The sequence below is a fragment of the Syngnathoides biaculeatus genome, chromosome 10 (assembly GCF_019802595.1).
Source record: "Syngnathoides biaculeatus isolate LvHL_M chromosome 10, ASM1980259v1, whole genome shotgun sequence".
Taxonomy (NCBI): domain Eukaryota; kingdom Metazoa; phylum Chordata; class Actinopteri; order Syngnathiformes; family Syngnathidae; genus Syngnathoides; species Syngnathoides biaculeatus.
Window position 1 is genome coordinate 15,193,032 of NC_084649.1, and position 26,808 is coordinate 15,219,839.

Below are 26,808 nucleotides of genomic sequence, written 5' to 3' on the forward strand. Positions count from 1 at the left end.
AGTTGGAGACGCCCTTAAGACAACCACGATTGGGTCATTCCAAGAAAATCGTGCCTTCCTGATCAGTTTATGACCAGCAGTCATACTTTTATTTTTTTGGTAGCATTTTAGGAAATATGAAACCGAAACATGCACATGTCAAAGTATGGGAGATCGAGACGCCCTTAAGACAACCACAATTGGGTCATTCCAAGAAAATGGCGCCTTCCTGACCACCAGTCATGTTTTTCCATCCATCCATCCATCCATTTTCTTCACCGCTTATCCTCACGAGGGTCACGGGGAGTGCTGGAGCCTATCCCAGCTGTCAACAGGCAGGAGGCGGGCGGGGTACACCCTGAACTGGTTGCCAGCCAATCGCAGGGCACATAGAGACAAACAGCAGCACTCACAATCACACCACGGGGCAATTTAGTGTGTCCAATTAATGTTGCATGTTTTGGGGATGTGGGAGGAAACCGGAGTACCCGGAAGAATCCCATGCAGGCACGGGGAGAACATACAATCTCCACACTAGCGGGGCCGGGATTGAACCCGGGTCCTGAACTGTGAGGCCAATGCTTTACTGCTAACTGCCCCACGGTGCCTTTGGGTATCATTTTATTAAATATGAAACCGAAACATAACCTCATAAGGCAAGCATTAACCTTTACAAAAAAAAAAAACAAATGACATGTATTTCAATAAGTGGAGCTTTGGATGACTGGTTAGGCCATTTGCTACACACTTTTGAGGATGCAGGTTCAAATCCCAGCCCTGACTATGTGGAGTTTGCATGTTCTCACCACACCGGCGTGGGGTTCCTCCCACATTCCAAAACATGCCTGGTAGGTTTATGTTTAAATAGTTCGTAGGAATGAATGTGAGTGCGGCTGTTTATTTGTTTGTTTGTATGTGCCCTGCAATTGGCTGGAGACGAGTTCAGAGTGTACTCCATTGTTAACAGCGATAGGCTACAGCATACCTGCGACCCTAGTGAGGATAGGTGGTGTATTTTAATCATTTTAAATACTGTATATAAGGAAAAATGCTTGTTCTGCTTTATTGTCACCGGTGTTACCAATGTTTTAGATATCCTTGGATGTGATTGGACTATTTCATTTACAAATGTAATCAAAAAAAGAAAAGGTTAATGGCTTAAGACTTTTAAGAAAATAGCAAGTTTAAAAATGTTCATGGCTTGTCCTTTTTGAGCCGATATTAGGCAATGAAGAATACATACAAACACACTTTGAATTTGATCCAAATAAAACTGCACTTTGCTCACAACCGGGCAACATTGTTGTATAATCCACTTCAATGAATCAAACATAAAATGGCAAAAAAAAAAAAAAAGATAACGCTTTACAATTGTGAAAGCATGAAGGCATTCCTCAAAGAACGATAGTTCTAACAATATTGCACTTGGAACAGTACATCTGAAATGTTAAATGAAAATTCTCTTCCATAAGCGACCTCTGTTAATTTACATAACACATATTTTAATCCTAAACATTTTTAGTGAGCATAACCCCATCCCTGTCTCACAGGTCTGAGAACAGAGGCTCACATTATGACCGCGCTACAAGTTGTCTGTGTAGCGAATATTCAGCGCATCTCGTAGCATCAGGTCACGCAGTCGCCAAAGTGCATCAGCCATTGTCTTGTGGGCTCCTTTACTCTTCAGCCAGTGGGATGGCAATCTACTTTCCTGCTCTTTCGTCAGACGCACATCGTGTTTTTTAACTAAAAGACAAAATACACATTACAGTCATGCATTCATGTTTCTTGTTCAACTTGACCATTCGGGGATTTGTAAATGATTTTATGGAGACCGGTTAAACAGACCTGAAAGTGTTTGGTCCCACTTGCTCACAGTAGTTGACTCAGCGGATAGACCCTGGATGTAGTTGAGGTAAGCATCAGAGTGGAGGAGCCTCTGGGACTTGGCTGGAGGGGACACAAACAATGGGGTGGAGGGCTGCTGAAGGGCGGCCTGGCCTTGTCCTGGGTATGGTGGGGGAGCCTGTTGACTGGGACCCATTAAACCCATCTAAAAAAAAATTGAAAATACAATTAAACTACAAGGACTGAGAGCAACCTGTGTTGTCACTTCAGGATTTAGGCTATTGTGATAGTTTGTAAAATTGTACATATGAAAATATTGTTTGTTTATATGAAATTTAAGAGTAATCATTTTGTTTATGTATGCAGAATTTGTGACAGGATAGGACATTTTTATTTAAACTGATAGGGGAAAGGTTTGGATTAAAAATAAGATTATGCTTCTTTTTCCTTTTTAACCCATTCATGGGCAGGGTGGCAATTTTTTGCATTATTGAGATAAAAGTCTCCCTAACAGGGCACAATCAAGGAAATAACACTTTTTCGTTTAACGCATAAAAAAACAAAGGGCAAAAAGGATGTACCCTCTCGCGGGCAGCGTCCCAAAACTGGGACGGGTATGATGTCAGTTCTGTGAAGTGGTACAGACTACAGATATATTTATTAATTAATTCTTATTCTAGAATGACACTTACGCATTCATAATACTGATGGATTAGCATTTTGAAGACAAACTTGGTTGCATACTGACCTTTCTTCCTTTCTTCTCTTGGAAAACGCTCCATGTGTACTCGAGGCAGCCATGTTGGGTCAGAAAGGAAAGGGAAATAACTCCGTGCTAACTTTGACCGATGAGTTATCCTCTCGTGATAACAAATTATGGCTTCAGATTAAAATACTTAAATATTTTGATATAATAAAGGATATAATGCGTGAAAATCATGATGTCCCAAAACTGGGATGCTGCCCACGAATGGGTAAAGATATAAAATTTGTATTTTTATTTTGTTCATTTTGGTATTATTTTACTACTTTGATTTGTTTGTTGTTACATTAGACCAACATGTCTGAAATAAAAAATTTAAGCAAAATTGAAGTATGGTGTGAAAGTAAAATACTACATTAAGAGCGACTGGTAAATCTTTACCTGGGATCCATGAATGTTTGCTGTCCCAGTTTCACCACCCATACAGCTGATACCTGAGGTATTCAATACAAAGACAACAACTCACAGAACCCATTACTGGAATTCAGCTCATGTCATCTTTGGCAACATTAAAAACGTGGAAACGTCCATTATAACAAATCTAACGCTGACTTGTTAATTTGCTTGTACAGTATAAAGATTGCGGTAAACAAAGCATGTTCTGCTTTTTAAAAAATTGGCATATGCTGTAATCAGTCAGTCGTCTTCAAATAAGGGCCATAGCCTTTTGGTACAGGTAGCCCCTCCAGCAAATTGGGATGGCAAACAAGGACGCAACTGTGTGGCAGGCAGGATGGCAATGATGGCACTCTTACCAAAATACGGCATTCCAAGGAACCCAGGCATAGCGAGCAAAGAACGCTGAGGGTATAAAAGCTCCCCCATGTGATGTGGTGGTTCGCCAGTCAAACTAACCGTTCCTTGGGGGATTATAGCTGACCTACATGCACCCATCAGACCTTCTTAAGAATGAAGAGCAGCAACACAAAACACAGCAACATGCATCAGTTAATCATGCAACACTAAAAGCATGCATTACATCTCAGCAACGTTCCCTCTAAGGTGTTACTGTTGATGTGGTCTCTGGACGTTCTGCGTTGCACACACAAAAAAAAATCCAACCCGAATTGAAACTATTCAGTTTGTGCCATTTCGCAATGTTATTCAATGAGTGAGGCATGATTCATTGCTACATTCAGTCGCTGTTTATTGAGCACATTGGTAGCACGCAAGGACCTCTCTCCCGCCTAGTTTACTTTACGCCGGCCCCCTCCCTCGTAAAAGGGTACAGTCATAATTACAGATCAGTACTTACGCAGCCCATTAATGATCCATTAATCCTTATGCACCAACCACCGGAGCTTTAGTTAGCAACGCGGTCTGGGCAACTTAGAGGGAAGACAAGGTAAACACGCTGCCTATGTTTACTCTCGATGATGAGAATAATAATAGCAAAAGTAAAAAAAAAAGAAATGCTGTTATTTTAAGGTGCAATGTGCAAATAGAAGAAAAAGCGGTGAAACTGGACAAGATTTTCTCTTTTTCGAGCGAGAACCCTCTGGTGTGAAAAATGCATTGCAAAGCCAAAGTAGAAAGTGCAGCTTGAGACTGAGTGTGATGCTAAAATTCCACCTTGGTGCCGCCTCATCAAGGATGAAAGCACAGACAATACAGTGCACAAAAAGCAAATAATGTTAACTTCAAAACTGTTTGGGAGCATCATTCAGCTGTCAGCATGCATTGCAAATTATATTGTGCAAGCAATCATTCAGTTTTACACCAAGAAAAATTGTCAATTTTAAAAAATAAAGTTGGAAGCAGCCTTTAAATTTATAGTTCATTGTTGGGTTGGTTTGATTAGCTATGTATTTTTTGTGTACTTTAAAGAAAATAAGTTTGTTGAAATTTTCATTGTAAGTTTGCAAAAGGTTGTTCTTAAAAGTGGTCTTACGGGAAAGTAAATGTGCTACATGGATTTCATTTAAACGTGGGTATTTTTAGAACATAACCTCCGCGTTAAACAAGGGAACACTGTTTGTGTGTGTGTGTACACACACACACACACACACACACACAGAGAGAGAGAGAAATCAAATAAAGCTGACTCAGTTACATGGCTTTAAGATAAGTTTAGCAACAAATGAAGTATGGAGTGTGTTTTTCTCCATTCAAGGCTGGAGCTTGACCAGTGTTTTGTAAATGAGGCAACATATAACACAAACATGCTAATGTCATGAGACATGAGTAAATCAAGCAGGGAACCTTGTTATTCCAGCCCTGTGTACGCTGAGAATCCATCTGCAACACTGAGGGGTTACCTGACACAGGCGTCAAGCTGGAATTTAGCATGCCCATGGGGGTTGGAGCAGGCACCACCCCTATCAGTGCCCCTACTGGGGTACCTGCTCGTGGGGATGTCACGAAGAGGGTCCTGTCACGCTCCTGCTGCTCGGCCACTTTAGCTGCTCGCTCTGCAAAGCGTCGGGGACAATTGTGACATTTTCGTTTATACATTTCCCCAACATATGCAACTGGATCAAGAAACACATTTCTTCTTGGCCCCCTTCACCTTCATATTCTGCTTTCCTAGAACTTTCCAGGTTCCTCCACTCTGTGCCAACGAGGCGGCTCAGCTCTCCAAATGAGAAATCCGGGTGCCGAGCTTTAATGACAGCCCTCATCTCGCTGCTGAACAAGATGTATCCACTCATGTTGATCTTGCGTTTTGACCCCTCCTTCTTGGAAAGACCCTTTAAAGATTTGGTTGACTGTGTATACACAGGAGAGCACATCGCAAAGAATGCTACAAGCTAAGCGGTTAACTGTTCCTTCTTTGACCAAGTGAATTAGCCCACAACAAGCCTGACCTGTGGGGGAGTGTAAGTCATTATATCCATGTCACCACACATAGAAGAATGCATCTGCCGAAGGGAATGATCGAGCTCACTGTCATCATCCCCGAGCTCCTCCAGCTCCTCATCTGTCATATCAGCAAACTTGGCCTCCAGTTCCTCGATTTTCCTGTCTAGCAAAGGTGACGGCTCCTTTTGGGGACTTATAAGTTTTCTGTGTGAGAACAATATTGAGGTCAGTGCGGTACATTCGTGTAAATGTCAGAACAGAAAGGATCCCAATAATGTAATTAGTTTTGTCAAATGAATTTTCAATCTTTGATCGGGGCATGTCGAACAGCATAATTCAAAACAAAGTCAGTCATTCTATACTGCACCATCAATCCTTTGACTAAAAATGTAATCAAGATTGAAGAAGGAAAGTTTTTGGGCCCATGTTAACAACTTAAGCACTGTTGGTATATATGGACATGCTTCTTTATAAAGCTTGTTAACAACCAAAAGCAGTGTATTCCCTAGGTATACCTTCCATGTTGTTACCTAAAATAGTAGATTTCATCCTCCACCACCTTTCCGGATGATGAAAAGCGTTTGAGTCCTTTGAACCGCTTCATTTGCTTCTCACTTTCGATATAACGACTCTCACAGAGCAAGACATTCTCTTCGGGCACTTCAGTTGGCCGACAAGATAGGTACTCTTTGAAGGATGACACCACACACTTCCCTTTGGGACAAGAAATATGCAGAAAACATTAACTACAAAATGAATACATTCAATAAATTAGAATTGTTCCTATAGTATGTTGGGCAGGTCCTGTATAAATGTTACCTATGATGCAAGTCATGGGACAAGCCTCTTCAAGGTTGCTGAGAAAAACTTCCTTCTTGTAGAACATTTTAGTGGGTTCATGTTCCGTTTCCTCTGGATGGATGAAGATTGGGCCAAAAAAGTACCCGGCTCCATCTCGCATCCACATCTTTTCAATCCTGTGCAACAAAATTTCATCTTGATGTTAGAGAGTAGATCATCTTTAGTGGCCATTGGTGTCAAGGGCTCATGAATAACATGGATGCAAATGAGATGCAAAGGTTTGGGACTCGGGTCAGACGCCTCAAGTGAGGCTTAGCCGAGTAAATATTCTCACATCACTCTGAACTCTCAAATGCCGACGTGTCCCGAATTTTTGTGGGTGCCCATCCTCGTTCAGCTGCCAGACACAGGCTTAGCCCTTTATGAGAAAATTGCTTGATCGACTATGAAATCCCCCAAATTGGGGCGATCATTATGATATTTTCAGAGTTTGGAGTGCACATACGTAGTGATGTACATTTTGATGACAACTGATAGTAGTTTTGTGAGTTTAAGCCATCTTGAGCTTTTTCTATACTGTGAGCATGTGGAGAAGAAAAGGCTAAGCATCGGGTTGCCCACTAGTCTCCAGGCCAGTAAGATATGGGTCTAAGTGACCATTTATTCAGATTTGTTCAGATAAGTTTTTAAAGACTCTGATCAACATCTTATGATATATGATATGTGCGGTGGTTGCATTGTTTTGCAAAGGAGATGTACTCACAAACAGATGAACTAATTTGCTAGCAACATTTGAGAGAAATGAGCCTTTAGAGCTTTGACTTGGTCTCTTGAAAAATGGAAGCAAAAAAATGTTACATTAATACTTTTGTTCTGTGTTTGTGACAGAACATGGTTGTACAGGTTTACTCTAGTGTGGACTCCACTTCTTTGATTACTGGCAGAGTGACTTGAGACTTGCTTGAAACTTTTACCGGTAAGCCTTGAAACCATTGAGAGGTGTCCTGGTTCTCTTACTTGAACCCAAAGCTGACTGATTTATACATGCACCAACGCATTTACTCCACCTGCCCACGCGGTGGCGCACTAGCCCATGAGAGCCGATATAGACGCAGTCTCCAACTTTCAGCCATAGGTTGTTGTAGCAAAGCTGTTCATAGTATTTGCATCCTGCTTCCCCGTTGGTCATCTCCAAAGGAACATCTTCCCTCTCCTACGGATATAAAGGGTGGTACTGAAATGTGGCATGTGGATTCTAGAAAAAAAGGCTTTACCTTGAATATGGTGCTACATTCTATCACTTTGGTGTCATCTGTAATTTCTGGTGGTTTCTCTTCTCGCTCTCCTTTCTCTTCTTTGGTAGCAAATATCGATGCCACCCGTACAACAGGCAGAGGCACTTCTCTCGGGACAAAGCGAACTGAGCTCAAGGGCATGGTCCACAACTTGATCTTCTTGAAAGACTTGGATTTGGCAGAGTAGCGTGACTCACAGACATGGACGTCCTCTGCCCTGAACCCTTCTGGGAAAAGCTTGAAGTAGTCCTGAAATCCCGCACCACATAAAAACTGTCAACGTCAATGTATTAGACGGCTCTTGCTCAGGTGACATTTGGATGAGAATGATTACCTTCACAAACATGACCACACATTTGCCTAAAATCTTGCTGATAGGTGCTTTGTTGTAGTAGTCGCTCTTAAATACTTCCTTCTCCAAAAACTTTCGTGTCGCGACATGGAATGTTTCATTTGGCCTGTAGAACCAGCATCCATACAGCCATTTCTCACCTAAAAGCATTGAATAATGATAACCACGCAAAGCGCACGGAACAATGGCAATGAGGGGGAATAAAAATACCATTGATTTTCTTTTCTTTCATAAATTATCTTCAGATTACAGAGACTGACCGGTGTCGTCTTGCCACAGGCGTTCGATGTAGATGATGTGAGGCTGCAGATTTGGCTCTGCAGGCTCCACATAAACGTAGTCTCCAACACAGTACATGCTGTTCTTGAAGCTGCAGTCTTGACTGTATGTGCGCTGTGAGCTCAGCTGCCAGGAGCCTCCGACAGAGTCCTCTCGTTTTTCAGCTTCTAAAAATTCAGTGTACTCTCTTTACCATAGCTTTATACATACATTCCCCTTCAAAAATATTGGAACAGCAAGGTTGATTCCTTTGCTTTTGTTGTATTCTGAAAACATTTGGGTTTCAGATCAAAAGATAACAATGGAATAAAAGTACACCGTTTTGGCTTTTATTTTATTGTATTTACATGTAGATGTAACCCCACCCAGGACAGAGCACCTTTTGTTTGAATCCACCCAGTTTTCAAATGAGAAAAACTATTGGGGGGTGTCTAGTTATTCAGGTGTTGCCTTTTAGATGGAATGCTGAAACATTCAATAGTGTTTGTTTTTGGCTTTGGGTTTCACATGTGAAAACTGCATTTGCTGTTATGCAAACGTGAAGACCAGAGAGTCGGCTATGGGAGAAACAAAAATCCTTTTGAATCTGAGAGAAGAGGTAAAAAAAAATTGATCAGAGCTATTGCACAAACATTGGGCTTAGCCAATACAACAAATTGGAATGTCCTGAAAAAGATAAGATTATTGGTGTACTGAGCAAGAGAGACCGAACAAGTTGGCCAAAGGTATAAACAGCAATTGACAACAGAAACATAGTTGAGCAGTGAAGAAACACCGAAAGACAAGTCAGTGACATCACTGCCAACCTCCACGGGGCAGGAGTGAAGATCACAATGCAGTGTTCCAAGACGACATTGGAGTATCATATCATGGAGGAAAAGCTGGAATTCTGAACTTTGGTCTCATTCATCTTTTGATCTGAAACTAAAATGTCATCAGTATACAACAAAAACTCGAAAAAAAAAGAAATTACCTTGCCATTTCAATACTTTTGGAGGGGAGTGTATAAAGTAATATGCCCGGTAATCACTAATTTCCAAACACCGTGCCGTGGAACAATTACTAGTGTGCCATGGGAGACCCTGTGGTGAGCAGTGGCCAATTATAAAATTTCATACTATTGGGGCAAAAAATTTTAATGAATGCAATAAAGGTTGTGAAACACAAACTAACCATACAGTGATTTCAAAGTGTATTAAGTCAAATACCCATTTTCTCCTCTTCTCTCTTGACTTTGTCCTCCTCAATCTCTTTTGGGAGCTTTTGTTTCTTTTCTTTATCCACATCATTATGCAGATGTTTGGGCGTATAGCTCAGTGCGGGAGACATCAAAATCTCTCCATTCTTACACAGCTCATCCCGGATCCTGATGAAGAATTGTTGAAGCTCCACAGCATCTTCAAATATTTCAGAATCTGTCCTGTAACAACAATTGATACAAAACTAAATCTCCCTGCACACAACAGTTCTTGTGCAAAATGGTCGAGAGTCTCTTACCTATTTAGATGTCGGGCCTTTTCCAAAACTTCAAACATATGGTCCTGAAATACATCCAGCCTCATATAGCGACCTCCTTCAACATTCTTTCTGATGATCTCAAAATTGAGAGGGGGCTTTTCTGGGTTCGCAGGGTCGGTGGCAGGGATTTCGGCCAGAGAATCGCTGTAGCAACGTCCCTCATCATCTTGGTGGCCGAGCACAGACACAACGAGGCTGCGGATGAGCTCCTGGATGAGGCGAGGCACATCTGGCACGTAGGCGTCTTCCCCTCCCTCCAGGCCGTGCCTCGTCTCCAGAAGCACACGGTGTAAGACTAGAGCATCCCGGTAAATCAGTGACTCAGGCTCATTGTACGTACATGCGTTGTTGAACATGAGCACCAAGTCCTCCACCAGTGCATCTACATCCTGATATTTATTGGCTAACATGTGGCTCTTGATCTTCTCCATGTCCACGGGTTTCTTGATCGCCATGTAGTAATCGGGCAGCTCAGAACGGGACGGAAGGCGCAGGAAAATCGTGCTGAGGCGACGGCCACGTCTATCTGTGTAGTTCTTGACGGACTCATACAATTCATTCAGTTTCTGTTGTAAGGGTGTAAGATACTTTGACTTCTTCAGTGTCATATTTGTCTTTCCTAAAAGTAAAGAAACCAATTAATACTAGATGTTCCCACACATAGCGAGGTATAAATTGTATAGCATTTCTTTTCCCACAAATCAGTGGCAGGACATGCATTTGGCACCTGGGCCTTGAGTCAGGTCTTATCTAACTCAATCCAGGGCTTAACACCATCACTGTCAGGTTGCAATTATAAAAAACATCAATACTATACAAAAACACTATATAAAAGCCCCCAATTGAGCCAGATAAATCATCTGGAGCGGTTCAGAATCAATACTGATCCAACTGCAAAAAACAAAACTACATAAAATACATCACACTCACCAGGGACGCTGGTTAAATATATTAAACCGTGCAGAATGTAAAAGAAAAGTTTTGCCGCTCAAACGTGGCTTGGTCTGAGAAACTGATAAGAGGACGAAAAGTTCAGACCTTACTGTGTGACTGCCGGTCTCAAAGTAATTTTTGTTTCCCAGGATTACTGACTCTGAAGGCCCTAGACAATTTAGAGCTGTACATAAAATCAGAGGCTAAATCCCAGGTGGAGGAAAAATCTAATCACATCCATACCAGAAGCAGTGCAGCAGAGAGAAACGCTACCTAGTGTAAAAAATTGACCATGGCGAATATATGAACACTATTGAATGGCACACATATGTTTTTGGCATGTTTGGAATAAATGAATACAATGTAATGGAAAAAATATTCACATTTAGGTTGTGAATGTAGGTCAGCGTTTCAGCGCAGCAAAGAAGGCCTTGCTGTCCCTAACTGTTCACCTCTTGATACAAATATATGAAGATGTGCTCTCTAGTTGAATGTTTCCCAAGATAAAAGAAGACTCCACAGTTTTCCCTGTTTTTCTGTGTTTTATGTTTTTAAGTCACCTACTTATTTTCATCTTTGAGGACACTATGTCATCCTCATCTGTCGCTGGTCCAAGATCCTTGAATCTGTCTGTCATTATTTTCTCCAGAACATCAGCATCATTGAAGACCTGGAAAACAAAAGATCTCTTCGATCAATAATGAAAGTAAAAAACAGATGTTAGCGTCAACCCTCCCAACCTGTGAGCCTTCTTCATTGTAGTGTCGAGCATTGCGGAACATCAGCTTCATATCCTCTACCATTGCATCTTCACTGAGGTACTTGTCCGACCGGATATTGTGCTCGATCGTCTTCAAGTCCATGGGCTCCAGGATGACCTTGTAGTAATCGGGGTAGTCCTTCTTGGAGGGCTTAACCATAAAGAGGTCACAAAGTCGCCTACTAGTGCTCGCCTCCCGTGCCTCGGTCACCGAAGCAAAAAGAGCTTTCATTCGATTTTTCTTTGTATTCTTCTTGTGGCTGTCAGAAGGGCGACAAAAAGCTGTGATGTACTTGTCAGGTCCAATCGCAATACAGAGAGTGACAATGAGAACCTTTTTCTCTTCGTGCTACTGGTGTCAGAGGTGGCACAGGACAGCATGCTGTCTCCATCGTCATCATCTCTCTGTAAAAGCTCTTTTCGCTTTATCTGTCCAGAATACAATTAATGTAGAGTTACAACTCACTTTTCGATTCACCCGAAATGTGAAAACGGGACGCAGAGCCTGACCTGCTGAATGTGCTGCAATTTAAGCGCACGCTTGTAAATGGAGGAATGTGGAAGATTGTAACGCTTGGAGTTCTCAAACATTAGCGTTAGATCAGAGTCTATAAGCTCAACACTGTCATACTCGTTGTTCTTCATCTTGTTCCTATGAGGGATTATAGGCTCTCACATTTGGAGACGGCAGAGAGACATACTGCAAAAGGAGCATATCTGATGCCTAATGAATTGAAGATAAAAGGGAGACACTGCTGGTGAATCAAGTAAGACGTACAAATGATATGCATTATGGATTTATACCCACAGTTGAAGCCTGAAGTTTGCGTACACTGTGCAAAAACATATTTCGTTTTTTGTCTCACTGTCTGAAGTCAAATCAGGCTAAACGGCTCCTGTTTCAGGTCCGTCAGGATCAGCAAAATTATTTATTTTTTGTTAAATGTCACAATCATGCAAGAGAGAATTTCTTCGAGAATTGTATATTATTAATAATATTTATATATGTATATATATATACACATATATGTATATGTAAATTTCTGGCTTCAACTTTAAATGTTGGTACTGTATAGCTCTTTGTTATGTTCCTAAATGAAAAGTACAAACTCTCTAAAGTACTGTTTACTTCTTTATCCTGTATATTTTTAAAGAAATACAATTCAAGTCAAACTAATTAAATAAAAATAAACTCCAACTCCAATGTTCTGGTCACTGACAGCTATTTCTTTTTCTTCCAATTGTATCTAACATTATTCAGTTCATATTTTTACAAAGACTGCAAAGACCGGAAAAATTGGTTTTGGCACTGTACACATAAAGGTACTTCTTTCATACTTGATCTGATGCAGGCATAAAGGCTGAGTGATCTGCTGGTAGTAGTCTGGGTAGTCTTTCCTAGATGGTAGCTCCAGGAAAGGTTCCGAAATCAGGAGCCCCTGATTGTTTCTGGCACCGCGGACGGCTTCATACAGCTGGAAAATGGGGTTGCTCATGTCGATGTTAGTGGTCAAACTCTCGGCCTCAGACTCCCCCTCGTCATAGTGAACGGACCCTGACAAACGGGGCAAGAGACAAGACGGTGATAGCAATGGCTCACATCTTAGTCATTATTGTGTATTTCTAAATGATGACAACGTGTACCAGAAAGTATTCCATCGTCGTCACTTTCACACTGAAGAGCCATGCTAACCGCGGAGAGGCGCTCACCCTGAGCGCACCGTCGATTCCTGGAGATGAGAATAGAATAATAAAATTAATTTTGAATTCATAGGAAGTTATTTATTCACATTATCCACTTTGTGATTGTTCCTGCTGTATAGTACCTGATACGAATGCTGGACTTGATTGGTTCCCCATGTTCAATCTCTGACTTCTTTTGTGCGAAAATCTTTTTAATGGTATTTGCATCCTGAACACAAATGCAACGTAAGAAACGAAAAAAAAACAACTTTCCTTGGAATGTCAATGTACTAAATGTCAGTCTCTGATAGACTTACCTTAAAGACCTGTGATCCAGTCTCATTGTAAATTTTAGCATTTCTGACCAATAAATCAATATCTTTAGCCATGGCAGTAACGCTCCTGTAGTGCCCCATCTGAAAGCAAAAACATTGACTGATCATTAACCTCATTAAAAGGTCCAACGCAGAAGTGTCAAACTCAACAGTCAGGGACCAGAACTGGCCTGCCCGATCAATTTATGTGGCCCACAAAACCAAATTGTGTCAACTTCCATGATTCTTGCGAAAATCCAATACAAGTTTTCATATATTCATATGTAATAAATAGTACTGAATTCAGCATGTTTTGCCACCAAACCCCTTTTACAAACTACTATCGTTGAATTCTGATTTCAAAGCTAGTTATCCATCAATTTGTTGTGTATATGTAGTAATATGATGAGGCAATTAAACATTGATGTGAGTTGTTGTAATCATAATGGTCCACTGACCATCCGTATCTACAATGGGGCCCATGACAAAAATGACTTTGACAACCCTCATCTAATGACATCAGAATAATTTTTACCACTGTTTTATGCATATAACATCCAGTTGAAGCCAGAAGTTTACATACACTGTGCAAAAACACACAGTTCATTTTTTTTCTCACAATCTTTACTCAAATCAGACTAAACTTCTCCTTTTTCAGGTTAGTCAGGATCACCAAAATTATTTAATTTTGTTAAATGCCAGAATAACAATGGAGAGAATTTCTTTGGGAATTTTAGATTCTTTTCTTTGAGATCAAACGTTTATATACATTTCCTTAGTATCAAATATAAATAGGAGTAGAGAAATAAATGGCTTCAACTTATTTTGGAAGTGGAACCATTTCTTGAAGGATGACTTCATAAACATAAGCGTTCTGAAATTGCTGGATGTTCATATCCAGGATTGGAGCGACCCAGCTAGCTGGCTACGCAATCACCTCAAGCTATGCAAATACAGTATCCTTAAGTATAGATGTTATTTTCCACCAGTACTTCACTCCATTTATAATGTCAAATACAACTGCGATCCCTGTTGCCAAAATGTATGTGATACATGAACATCTCGCCGAATGATGGTTATATAGTGATTGATTGAAAGGACCTGATTTTAAAATATCTTGTTCTATTTTACTTCAAGGCTGTGACACGTCCCCTCCGTGGAGTTGTGAATTTGGTGCTCACGTTCCCTATTCGGTGTGATCACTCAAACGCTTGGTGAATTATTCTTCACATTGATCGTAACCCCCCCCCCCCCCCCCCCACACACACACACACACACACCTTCATATTATGTTGGCATTCACCAACAACCAATCAGCGCAACGTGGTTTTCCATATATAAAGTATTTAAAATCTGAAGTCATAGGAACTTTAACCATTGTACTGAAAAAAGTTAAATGTATACAGTATTGGAAGCATGAGACTAGAGAAGTGTAATACCTGAATCTTTTGAGCGACGAGTTTCAAATCTATGGGCTCCTTGATGATTGCATAATAATCTGGATATTGCTAAACAAAATGGGAGATGTTGCAAGTCAAAGCAAAATCATACGTTCCATCTTAAATAATAGTAAAGAGTTCCGTACCGCTTTGGAGGGCAACCTCTGAAAGAGATCGCTGACCAGGCGCCCCGAGGGCTCGGTATATGTCACCACAGCATCGAGGAGATGCTCGAGGACATCTCGCAAGCAGATCGGTGCACTCTGTCAATATGCGAGTGGTGGAATTGAATGTTAAGTCTTAAAGCAGTTGAGACAAATACACTGCACTTCTAGGCTACAAGCAGCAGATGTGCTGTCTATTCCATTTCAACTACTGTTCTGTAGTATCTTTCTTAAGAAGAATATGAAGTCATCTATGAGAAGTTGAAGCAATGAAAATAGTACAACAGAGCTACACTACTGTGTACAATGATTAAACTTTTATCCCATACCTATTTTTTTAAAATTACATTACATCGGTTGAGTCACCCGTGTTTGACACAAACAGCTGCCTTCAAAACTTTGGTCCTCGACTCACCTCATCCTCAGTGGACGCGCTGGGGATGTCTTGCGCGTCGTAGCCGGCCTCATCTTCCTCGTCATCGTCGCCTGGCTGAACAAACTCATTCTTGGTACGTTGGTAAAGGTCCCACAGTTTGCAGGCTGCACGGAACTCAGCGCTGTCGGCCTGCGCACAAAAAGGGAAAATTATTAAAGGCTTCTTGAAGAATGATTTGCCACGACAAGGATGAAATTATTGGGAAACCTGGCCGTGATGGAATCATTCATTTGTGCATGTTGCTTTTTACATTGGGGTACAATCATGCTATATCAAAAAGGGCAACTATTCCCACAAAGCACTGCTTCTTTACCTACCTTATAATATGTTTTGGCGTTATGAAACAGTAGCTGAAAGTCACTGGTGAGCTGTTCGACGTCATCATATTCCTCCATCTTTAATTTCTGCTGTATTTTCATCATGTCGATAGGCTGAGACACCACGTGGTAGTAGTCTGGCTGGTTTCTTGAAATGTTAGGATTCACAGTCAGTGGTGGCTTTGGAAGTCAATTATCCTTGTTTGGGGGGGGGGGCTGGCAGTGAACGAGTTAAAGGGGAAATCCACTGGTTTGCATGAACAATGTATCCAATAGGTCGTGTAATATTTACTCTATTTTGACAATGTGATGCTAAATACTCTCTCATTTAATAATGTTTTGAGAAGATTTTGATGAGCAAAGCCACTCATGGCTGTGTATGGAAGTATTCATCCGTCTTCCCGATCAACCGATACGGCCATTTCTTCATCAGATGAGGATAAATCCGAGAATTCACCGCTGGGCATAAATGGTGTCCCGTGTAATCGAGTCTTTCTCGCGGCACGGAACACGTCACATCCGCGTACGTAGGTCATGTGACTCGCGAAAATGGCAGCGCCCCTGAAAATTTGTAATTGTTGATAAAAAATCTTCTCAAAACACCATTAAATGAGAGGATAAACATTACATTGTCAAAATAGAGTACATATTACATCACCTATTGGATACATTGTTAATGCAAACCAGTGGATTTCCAATTTAAGTTAAATAATAACAGCCCAGTTCTGCACTGCGCTCACCTTCGTTTCGGGGCTCTGATGAACAGCTCGCACAGCATCCTGCCTTGGTCATCCTTGTAGTCTCTGACTGTGTTGTAAAGTTCATGGCACACAGCAATCTGAAAGGCAACAAGTCACAAGTGCAACCATTACAAACGAAGTCAGTTTTGACATACGGTAGTTCTGATTGTATGTTTGAAAAGAGGAACTATGATGATTACAGGATCCACGGTTGGAATATTTGAGGTCCTTCTCCTCTTTCGCCCACTTGAAGACACCAAGGATGAAGGCTGGCTATCGTCAAAATCTCCTCCGCTAACACTGCTCGAGGGGGATGTCGCTCTTCTTCTTTTCAAGGCCATGATGGAGCCCTGAAACAAAATGCTAGTACAGTCACAAGTTTAACTTCATGGACAGGAATTCACGGAGACAGTCATCATACCTCAGTAGATAGAACTCACATCTGATTAAGATGAAGACACTCATTTGTCAATGGAGATGTAATTTTTGTGAGTGTTTGTGTGTGTATGGTGTGCTGTGTTAATCATCTTGCGTCCCCCTCAAACTAAAGAGAAGTAAGCACATACCTGCTGTTTTTTTCTTACACAGTTAAGACTTTAAAAATATCTACGTTAAAATCCCATTTAAGTTAGCAAGTAACGGACTATGCAAAAACTACAAAACCAAAGTGCATCAAACTTTACGGAGGCATGGTGCATGTAATTATCATGAACCGGGAAACAATTCCATTATTTTTGCTACTTGAGTCACAATTTCCCCCAGCCCAGAATGCAAAGGGTAGTCCTATTTCTAAGATGTTGAGCCACAACAATCGGTCAGCCAAACCAATACAGTATGATCCGTTTCTTGTTTCTTCCGCACTCTCATGACAAAAATTGATTTTGCATTTTTGCTGCTTTCGTCACATGAAGCCGTTCACACCACACCAAAACGTAAATTTTACAGTCCCAAGATTGTACGTCACCCTCTATAAAATAAGGCGTGATTCGTTACATAAATGATGCAAAAGTTGAGTGATTCCCACCCTTACTTATAATGTCAAGCAGTGTATTTTTTTACACCACCCACTAGATGGCAAAAGGTCCAATTAACCTGTCTCTAAATGTTTGTCTCATTTGTACAACAGAATATTTTTATGTTCTGCCGAACAGGCCCTGATTTGGACACAAAATAAATTTGTGAGTACATTTCAAAGTGAATTCAGTAAAATAAATCAAATCGATTTTTTTTTTTTTAAACATAAAACAAACGTCTCGGAAAAAAGAGGAATAATAAGTCTTGATGGCGGGGAATAAAGCTAAAGTGCACGATAACCTTTACAGATAAATTTAATTTGATGTTGAAACGTGTGAGTGAATTTGTCCAATAGTTGTCGCTTGTTTCAATACTTTTTCCGCTTGCTCGTCTGTTGTTGTCTAACAAGGAGCTGAACGACAAAATTAACAACAGGTGTTTGAGCTACGAATGGACCAGTACAGCTCCTGGTTCAGTTAGATCCCTGGTGTCAAACTCAAGGGCCGGGGGCCAGATCTGGGCCACCACATCATTTTATGTGGCCCCCGAAGCCACATCTAGAGTGTCAATTTCCATAATTCTTGTAAAAATCTAAAACAAAAATTACAAATTGTCATATATCATAAATGATAAAGTTGAGATATTACAAGGATTTTATTGTTACCAAAAGTGAATAGTTGAAAAACACATTACCTTTGATTTCTGATTCCAAAACTAGTTAATAAATTGATGATGTAAATATGATTGAATATTTTGGTTTCCACGGTCATAACGGCCCGCTGAGGGAAACCGGAACAACAATGTGGCCCGCGATAAAAATGAGTTTGACACCCCAGAGTTAGATTATCCATTTAAATAGTCCCCTTTGTCTGCTGTTAATATTTTGACATCATGAGACAAAAACACTTAGCGATACATCAACAGTCCCACATAATGACGACAGCAATAGAATGTTCTCAAAATGAGGTGGCCATTGAGCGGAAGGTGTCAGAGCACGTCATCAGCATGTTGCCACAGAGACTGGAAGAGTGACAGAAAGGCACCGAAGTGGATAATCTTGGAAATGCAGAGGCTGTGGACCCAGGGGGCTGCCCACTTTTTGCCCACCACCACTGTGTAAATAAATATATTGATTGAAGACCTGTTGTTAATTTTGCTGCATAGTTCCTGAACAGCTGGTTGTGCAAAAAGTACAGAAACATTCAACAGTTGGGACATACTATAGGGCATTTTAGGTCATCTTGAAATTTGATATTTAATCATTTTGATCATAAACAAACACGGGGGAATTATTATATCTATGTGAATTAAGACACGTTGCGTTTGAACGTAATATACTTTTTTTTCCCCACACCTGCGCATAATTTTTGACGTAGGTTTATGATTAGTCTTTTAGATATAAACGTTCACGACGCAAAGACGCAATTTGCGTTCAATATTCAAACAAGGGTCGTTAATGGGAGTTGTCAGGTGCATTACTGTCTTTTTTTCCTTTGCCCTAAGACGTGGAACTGAAGACTGACTTGACGTTCGTCGAGCCCCGGCACTTATGTTGTGCTTTTTTTTTTTTTTTCTTTTTTTTTTTTAAATCTCTCTTTCCGCCCCTCCAGGCCCCGACACGCCTTCCCGTACGGCGACCGTCTGCACACCTGAGCGTCAGTTCCCCCTCTCGGGCAACTAACGTTAGCAAAACACTTCACGGTTAGCCTTCCAAAAACATCAAAACGCCGAAGCCTAACGAAGGCACCCCGCTGTGACAGTAAACGTCACATAGCTACCGTGAACTGCGCCGAGGGGACCTCTATTCCTCTTTAATTATCATATCATTTCACTTCGACTACTTGACATGGTTGACGTTTACCTTTCCCGTTAATAGACCCTCAGAATCTTGAGCGAGAAGACAGCCAATCGCTCATCGATTTTAGATACGCAGACAGGAGTGTCAAGCTCGCGTCAACTTGTGCTCTACTTCCGCCATCGTTTGCCTTCAAAACAAAAGCTTGGTCAGGAACCTGCACTTTTGCGCGAACGGGATTTCTTCTCTTTTAGAGGCGACATAAACACTCGATCTCACACTTAGAAGCGCACATATGTAAATTATTACAATTTTCGTTGTTATTATTTATATTGATTGACAATTTTTTTTAAGTACACGTGTTTTAAGTAGGCAAGTATTGCCCTAAATAAATCTTGCATTTGACAACATCAAAACGTTGGGAATATCTCGCTTTTCCGATTCTCTTTCACCAACATCATTAATGCTCCCTAAGTCGCTGCTTTTTCTATTTTCCCCCTACCCATAAGTCTTCAAAATGTCAATCATAAATAAGGCGTAAAAGTAAAATGTCATCAGTAAAATGAATGCTCAAGTATAGATACTGTACTTAAAAATGTATTGAGGTACAATGATAAAGTATTTGTTCTTCACCTCCTCACTATCAAGCAAAGGTGGCAAAGAGTAGCCCACGGCCCACATACGATCCCTAATTAAACTAAATGTGTTAAATCAAAACATATTTAATCATTTTAACAATTTTGGAATCATTTTTCTCATTAAATAATTTTAATGACATTTTTAAAAAAATACCAGTAAAATAACAAAAACATTTGCTAGATATATCCATCCATCCATCCATCCATTTTCTTTCCCGCTTATCCTCACGAGGGTCGCGGGGAGTGCTGGAGCCTATCCCAGCGGCAGGAGGCAGGGGACACCCTGAACTGGTTGCCAGCCAATCGCAGGGCACATCGAGACAGACAGCAGTCAAACTTACAATCACACCTAGGGGCAATTTAAAGAGTCAAATTAATGTTGCATGTTTTTGGGTTGTGGGAGGAAACAGGAGTCCCCGGAGAAAACCCACGCAGGCACGGGGAGAACATGCAAACTCCACACAGGCGGGGCCGGGATCGAACCCTGATCCTTAGAACTGTGCCGCCGCTTAATATATTGTTGAAACATGAATTATCATATTGCGTTTAGTGAAGCAGCGATATGACTTAAACATCCAGTCATTTCCAATCGGACTTGTCAGGGTCGTAGGTGAGATGCACACACCGAACTGGTCGCCATCTAAATTGTAGCAATACACAACCACTCACATGCAAATCTAAGAATCATTACGGAACCTGACACGTATGTTTCTTTGGAATGTGAGAGGAAGCCAGAGTACTTCCTTACTACTTTTACTTTTTTTACTTCATTAAATGAATGGTTATGTAATAATTGATTATAAACGTTCACACAAATGGATTTTACGTGTACATTTTCTCTCTCTTTTTTTTTTAACCTCATCTACAAATGACCTGGTCCATATGTTCATTTTCCACCCCTGAAACAATCTGTGTTGGGAAAGTTCATTTTCTGCGTTGAACTAGTTGAAAATCCAGTTCACTATTCCAAAATTTAACAAATTCAGATTATTGTTCACGTTTCAACATTTTGATCAAAGTTCACCATTCCAAAAATGAACTTGTTCATACTGGCATTTCATTTTCCCATTGTTGCCACGCATTCACTCCAGCCTAGTAGTACATAGTATAGAAATAAATAGTAGTATTTTAATCTCTTTTTACAATTATGTACTGAATTGGGCGGCACGGTGGTTAAGCATTGGCCTCACAGTTCTGAGGTCCCGGGTTCAATCTCGGACCCGCCTGTGTGGAGTTTGCATGATCCCCCCGTGCCTTCGTGGGTTTTCTCTGGGCTCTCCATTTTCTTCCCACATTCCAAAAAATATCCATAAATTGGATACTCTAAATTGCCCCTAGGTGGGATTGTGAGTATTTGTCTCAATGTCCCCTGTGATTGGCCGGCAACCAGTTCAGGGTGTACCCTGCGTCCTGCCCGTTGACAGCTGGGATAGGCTCCAGCACTCCCTGCGACCCTCTTGAGGGTAAGCGGCAAAGAAAATGGATGGATGGATGTACTGAATTGCAAAAGAACAACAGAAGAACATTTTATGTGCTATTTACAAGGTGTCCCTGAACGCACCTCGGGTACTCCTGCAGCCGTGTGCGACGGAATCGGTTGCCAAATACAGCGTTTGTCCGCCAGAATGTGAAGAGTCGTATATGGTGTGTACAAACTAAGTTCACGTTTGCACAAAATAGGAATTCGTTCAGGTACAACACTGGGAACAGTTTCCAAGGTATATCGGAAAACTTCCAGAAGTAGCGCGATGACAATGCGTTGTCCATCTTCAAAAACGGGACCTCTTGAATTTAGAAAAAAGGGGGAGAAAATAAAATAAACAAAGTTGCACAATAAATATATTCCATATTTGGTGACACTCTCCTATGCGGAGAGAAGTACCACGCTCCTCGTTTCCTGTAAAATCAAGTGAACTTTACAGGAAAGCCGTCTGTACTGTACAGTTCCTTTTTAGGTGGTAAAATTGGGGTTTGCGTACACCATATAATGCTATATGGCAAAGAGGAATGTTCTGCTGATTCATATGTCAATTGAGAAATATACATGTGCGCAAAACTGAGGGCTTTTAGTATAGGTTAACGTCGATGACGTTCGGACATTAGCTGACTGAAATACACTATTCGCCCTGAAGATGGCACTCTCGCAACAACCCCCTTCCAAGAGAACTAGGAAGTTAAACCACCGAACAAGAACCCGCTCGTCCATTCACCTCGTGTTCGCTCTTCTCTCATCGATTCTGGAGAGCAATGTTTTTTTTTTTTTTTTTGTTTTGAACACTCTTAATAAGATAACCCGTCGTCATTTAGAAATCTGTTCATTGTATGCTTCGGTTAAAAACTGCTAGTTGCACCAAAGGAGCACCGTTCTAGCAATCGTCCACATTGTGCATCCAAATCGGTTGAGCATAATCTCATCCCCGCGCAAACTTCACGTCCGATTATTTGGATGAAAGGTGGAGTACTAGAAACAATGACAAAGGAGAATCCTTGGAATATACCTCCTAATGCTCCGGCATGCATGGAGAAGCATCTTTGCGCCGCACAGTACCGAGCAGGTATGTAGCGGAACGACCTAACGTAAATGTGTTTTGTGTGTCCAGATACGAATATGTTAACTACAAAATGCTGTCTGCAAAATAAAATGCCAATAAAGTAGTGCAGAGAAATGGGCTGAGGTTCATAGCGCTGGTTAAAGCATCACATTGTAGGGCATGCCACCACTTGGACTTGAATGTGTAAGGGAGTTAAGGGTTGACACAGTGGTCAACATAATAAATAATAATCCAGTTTTCTTTTCCTGTTGCATGGGTTTTAATTAAATAGAAAAGCCCGATTCCGTCCCGTGCACAAATGGCGAGTGAAGATCTATGCCCCACTACTATGTGATCCACTACACAACACAGATAAAACTCAAACAAAAATCTTAATAAATGCAGGCTGAAAAGTTACTGTTGTTACTCATCACAAGTTCCAAAATGCAGCATTGTGGATAGATGGAGGTCCTAAAATGGACTCAATGTCATCTTGACGATGTTGATTTTCTTTCCATCATCTACCCTCCCAGACGGTACCTTGTTGCTGGGTGCTTCGAGTCTCACTGGCAGGAGTTGGCAGGGCTCTGTATGGATCTACAGCAACCCTGAGCAGGCCCCCAACGAGGGCTTCTGCAAAGCTGGCGTGCAGACAGAGACCGGAGTAACGGATGTCAAGTGGGTGTCGGAAAAGGGTGTTGTTGTGGCATCAGATTCGGGTGAGAGCGGGTCCTCCTCAATGGGATGTCGTTATATGAAAAGTATGAGCTGAACTGATGTGGTTTGACCATGATAGGTGCCCTGGAGCTGTGGGAGCTGGCTGAGGAGGAGCGCCTCCTGATCAATCGCTTCACCAAGCACGAGCACGATCATATTGTCACCACCGTCAGCCCCGTGGCCGCAGCAAACAGTGTCGTCACTGGGAGCATGGACTGCAGGTTAGACGGTCTCACGTGAATACATTCTGCAGGAGAAAACCTTTTTTTTTTTTTTTTTTTAATTCTACAAGAGTGTTATCATTTTGCTGCAGAATTAAAGTGTGGGATCTGAGCCAGGAGGCCGTCGTTACTTCATACAACGGTAAGGACAACATTGCATTCACTGATTATAGTCCAGTTCGTAATCCCTTTCCAAGTTAATGGTCAGAGACTTTGTAAGGTGCATACACGTTCTGGCTTTTCCAGGACTTTCGGGAGTTGGACTTTCATACACTACTCACAAAAATTCGGCTTTTGGGTGAAACCTTGGCAGAAACTGAAAATAATTACAACCTCGACAAGTGAACTTGAAGACCCTGTGCAATGAATTCAGTTTTATTTCTAAATAATTTACATTTTGCATAGATATATTTTTATAGATATATTTTTCCAGGTGCTATATATAGATTTGATTGTCGAACAGGACATGTCAGTGCATTCAGCGGACATGCCAGCAGAGTCCGAGAGTATTGAGTAAATGAAATACTTGGTTTTTAATGATCAAGTATTTTTGGGCGATTTTTTTTATGATCATTCCGCAAGGTTGTTAAAAACTCTTCGGTTTTGATGACATTTACAGGAACATTAATTCGACTTTTAAGCAGAATATCCCCATTTTGTATTTCATATATACAAAAACTGTATATCGTTAAACTTTTTCTGCATAGCAGGCATTGACACACAATCTTTAAACAATTTTATATCCTGAAAGTAAATGGAGCAGAAATTCAAGAACATTTTTTTTTTTTTTGCTCGCTCTTTCTACATTGAACAACCAAACTTTCCTGTACTTAGTAATTAATTAGTTTCAATTCCTAGCACTTTTTATTAGCTGCCCCAAAATACTCAACCATGAAAAAAATGTGAATTTTTTCAAAATACTGTATTATTGCCTAAGCCTACGTCTTGTAAAATGAATGTTCCCCGTTTCCATCCTTTAGTGCACACAAAGCCAGTCACTTGTGTTGCATGCAGTCCTACAGACGGTTCCCTTTTCATCTCCTGTGGTCAGGTAAGATGATGTTCATCACTTCAAAGTCTCTGTGCTCATCTAATTGTTCATTTTTTTGTTTTTATTTATTTTTCCCCTGTCTTAAATGTATTATTTGTTTGTATTTAAATGCTTTTAATCATTAAAAGCAAATTAAGTTACCTGGTGTATGAAATGTGCTACACAAATACCATAATTCCCGGCCTACAGAGCGGACTTGGTTACAAGCTTCGCCGAGTACATTTGTAAAGGAAATACCATTTGGTATGTACATACACTGCAGCTGTGTAAAAGCCACAATTGCCCACATTGAAACCCGAGATATTTACGAAAAACGCTAACAAGGCCGGTTAAAATAAAACTTGCTGAGACGTGCCAGTAACACGCTAGCACAGCGCTAGTGCAGTGCTAACAGGGCCGGTAGAAATCACTTCCTTGGCACATATATTCCACTGGTCTCATTCTTACCTTTTCCACTCGAGTGCACCCTTGCGGCTGTTACAAAAAATGCACAAATTAGCCACATCACCGCATAAACCGCAGGGTTGAAAGCGTGTGAAAAAGGTCGAGGCTTGTAGGCCGGAAATTACGGTTAGTTTGTTTTTACTTCTTCTTTCCACCTAAGCAATAACTCAAATTGTGTTGAAAAATGTCCATCTGAAGCACAGAGAGCTTTTCCCTCTGTCTTGTTTTGCTTCTCAGGACGGCCGCGTGCTCATGTGGGACACAAGGAAGCCAAATAAACCAGCCACAAGAATAGGTGAGAAAAAAGTCGCTCATTCGTCATAGATCCACATTTGGAGTCATTACAAACACAATCCCTACTGGACACTCAGATAAAGAAAGGGGCGGAGCCGTCCACTGATCACCACATACATGGTGGTGAGTTGGCTCCGATGGTGGGGGAAGATGCCGGTCTAACCTGGCAAGCCCAAACCTATTGTGAGAGACTGCTGGGAAAGTCTGGCAGAATTCCACATGCCAAGCAGAGTCTCTGGTCTATGCCGCATGCTCTCCTATCTCTGGGGTTGAGGTTACCGAGGTGGTTGACTTATTGAACATCGGGAGAACAGTAAAAGACAAAGAACAGAACAAGCGCACACTCACATGTGAGCTGCTGTCAGCCACAGCTCACAATCAGACACACGCAGACTTTCCATAGCTATAGCCAATCGAGCAGCCTCCCTCCAGCTCACTGACGTCGCTGCACCAGGCGGGGCGGCCTGGCTCTTGAAGGCCGATATGTAACGTAATCTGGTATGTGCAGTATTTTTCAAGGATTACGTGCTTGGAGTTTTTTTTTTTTTTTTGTATAAATACAATGTATTTAAAAACTGCCTTTTAATAAGTTTAAATGTTTAATGCGTGTTGGAGTAACACCATTAAAAAAAAATAAAAAAAATCACATTGTGGATGGGTCTTTTGATTGGAATGTATCCCCCAAAATAAATTGTTTGCACTGCATACAATCTTAACAAATGTAACTTTTTGTGGTTGACAACCTTATGTTTCCACTTCACAATGGCTGTATTATTCCCTTTAGATTTTGAGGCGTCGCCCTGCTTGCCCACCACTGTCTCCTGGCACCCTCAGGACAGAAGCACCATTGCTTTTGGTATAAACCCCAGCTTTTGACATTGACAGACTAAAATTTTGCGATCAGGCCCCCCCATCTTAAATCACCAATCCTTGTCCCCCAGGCGACGAGCTCGGGAGAGTGACCATTAAAGATTTCCTAGCGACTGAGCCAAATCGCACGGCAAACGTCCACAAACGCAGAGTTAACGGGCTGGCCTTTTCTCCACACAGGTACACATAAATTTTTAAACAATCCCCTGAGTTTACATTTTAAAAATAATGTATTTCAACTGTTTTTTCTTTTTATCACAGTACCTCTTTGCTGGCCTCCATTAGTGACGATTGCTCCCTTGCGGTTTTAAACTCGGAACTCCAGGAAGTGTGAGTTTTAGTAAGACTTATCACCTGCGCTTTTGAGATAATATACTCTAAATATTTTTTTTCCTCTCCTTTTGTATTGTAGATTTATAGATCGACGCCACCAAGACTTTGTCAAGGGTGTGTGCTGGGTCCAGGGAGACTCGAATAACCTCACTACTGTGGGCTGGGATCACTTTGTGCTTCACCACAAGGTTGAGCCAACAGGGGGCATCCTCAACTCATTTTAGACCTAATCCTAATCATAGTTTAACAGCTCACGGTTATATAGTTGTCTATATGTGTACTATACAACTTTAGCTAGAAGTCTTTCACGTCCGCACTCTTTGAATACCTATGTTTGGAAAATAAAGGTTGTTAAAAGTATCCCGGTGCCTCCAACTGCACTCAAGGTCGTCCATTATGAATAAAGAAAATGCATTCCTGACTTTGGGGTGAGCCGGCATGGTGAAACAAGGAAGGCCATTAGGAAAACTATTACAT

General features: G+C 41.2%; 2 protein-coding genes across 7 annotated transcripts; one reads left to right on the forward strand and one right to left on the reverse strand.

Annotated features, from left to right (window-relative positions):
- Nucleotides 1-35: 35 nt before the first annotated feature.
- On the reverse strand, nt 36-19,435 carry pbrm1 (polybromo 1). Of its 6 annotated transcripts, XM_061833912.1 has the most exons (31): nt 19,299-19,414; nt 16,624-16,786; nt 16,424-16,521; nt 15,684-15,831; nt 15,346-15,495; nt 14,913-15,029; nt 14,767-14,835; nt 13,331-13,429; nt 13,157-13,242; nt 12,975-13,060; nt 12,669-12,885; nt 11,841-11,982; nt 11,665-11,759; nt 11,311-11,590; nt 11,135-11,240; nt 9,617-10,256; nt 9,328-9,539; nt 8,101-8,286; nt 7,823-7,980; nt 7,468-7,737; nt 7,261-7,406; nt 6,212-6,369; nt 5,923-6,106; nt 5,398-5,596; nt 5,100-5,298; nt 4,849-5,001; nt 3,346-3,492; nt 2,971-3,024; nt 2,576-2,625; nt 1,828-2,032; nt 37-1,725 (listed from the first exon to the last, which is right to left on the reverse strand). In XM_061833912.1, the coding sequence occupies exons 2-31, from the start codon at nt 16,762-16,764 to the stop codon at nt 1,562-1,564; spliced, it is 4,959 nt and encodes a 1,652-aa protein (XP_061689896.1). In that variant the 5' UTR covers nt 16,765-16,786; nt 19,299-19,414; the 3' UTR covers nt 37-1,561. The 6 variants fall into 6 exon arrangements, 5 of the variants coding, with proteins under 5 accessions (XP_061689898.1, XP_061689896.1, XP_061689897.1 ...); XM_061833913.1 differs by lacking the exon at nt 2,576-2,625 and having other exon boundaries at nt 2,972-3,024; XR_009796991.1 differs by lacking the exon at nt 37-1,725 and having other exon boundaries at nt 1,934-2,032; nt 2,576-5,001; nt 16,624-16,773; nt 19,299-19,435.
- A 2,585-nt stretch (nt 19,436-22,020) lies between these two features.
- On the forward strand, nt 22,021-26,691 carry wdr77 (WD repeat domain 77). The gene is made up of 10 exons (XM_061832795.1): nt 22,021-22,425; nt 22,935-23,120; nt 23,198-23,339; nt 23,432-23,481; nt 24,320-24,390; nt 25,072-25,129; nt 25,913-25,984; nt 26,070-26,178; nt 26,260-26,328; nt 26,411-26,691. Exons 1-10 carry the CDS (start codon nt 22,317-22,319, stop codon nt 26,553-26,555), a joined length of 1,011 nt encoding a protein of 336 aa, XP_061688779.1. The 5' UTR covers nt 22,021-22,316; the 3' UTR covers nt 26,556-26,691.
- Nucleotides 26,692-26,808: the final 117 nt, after the last annotated feature.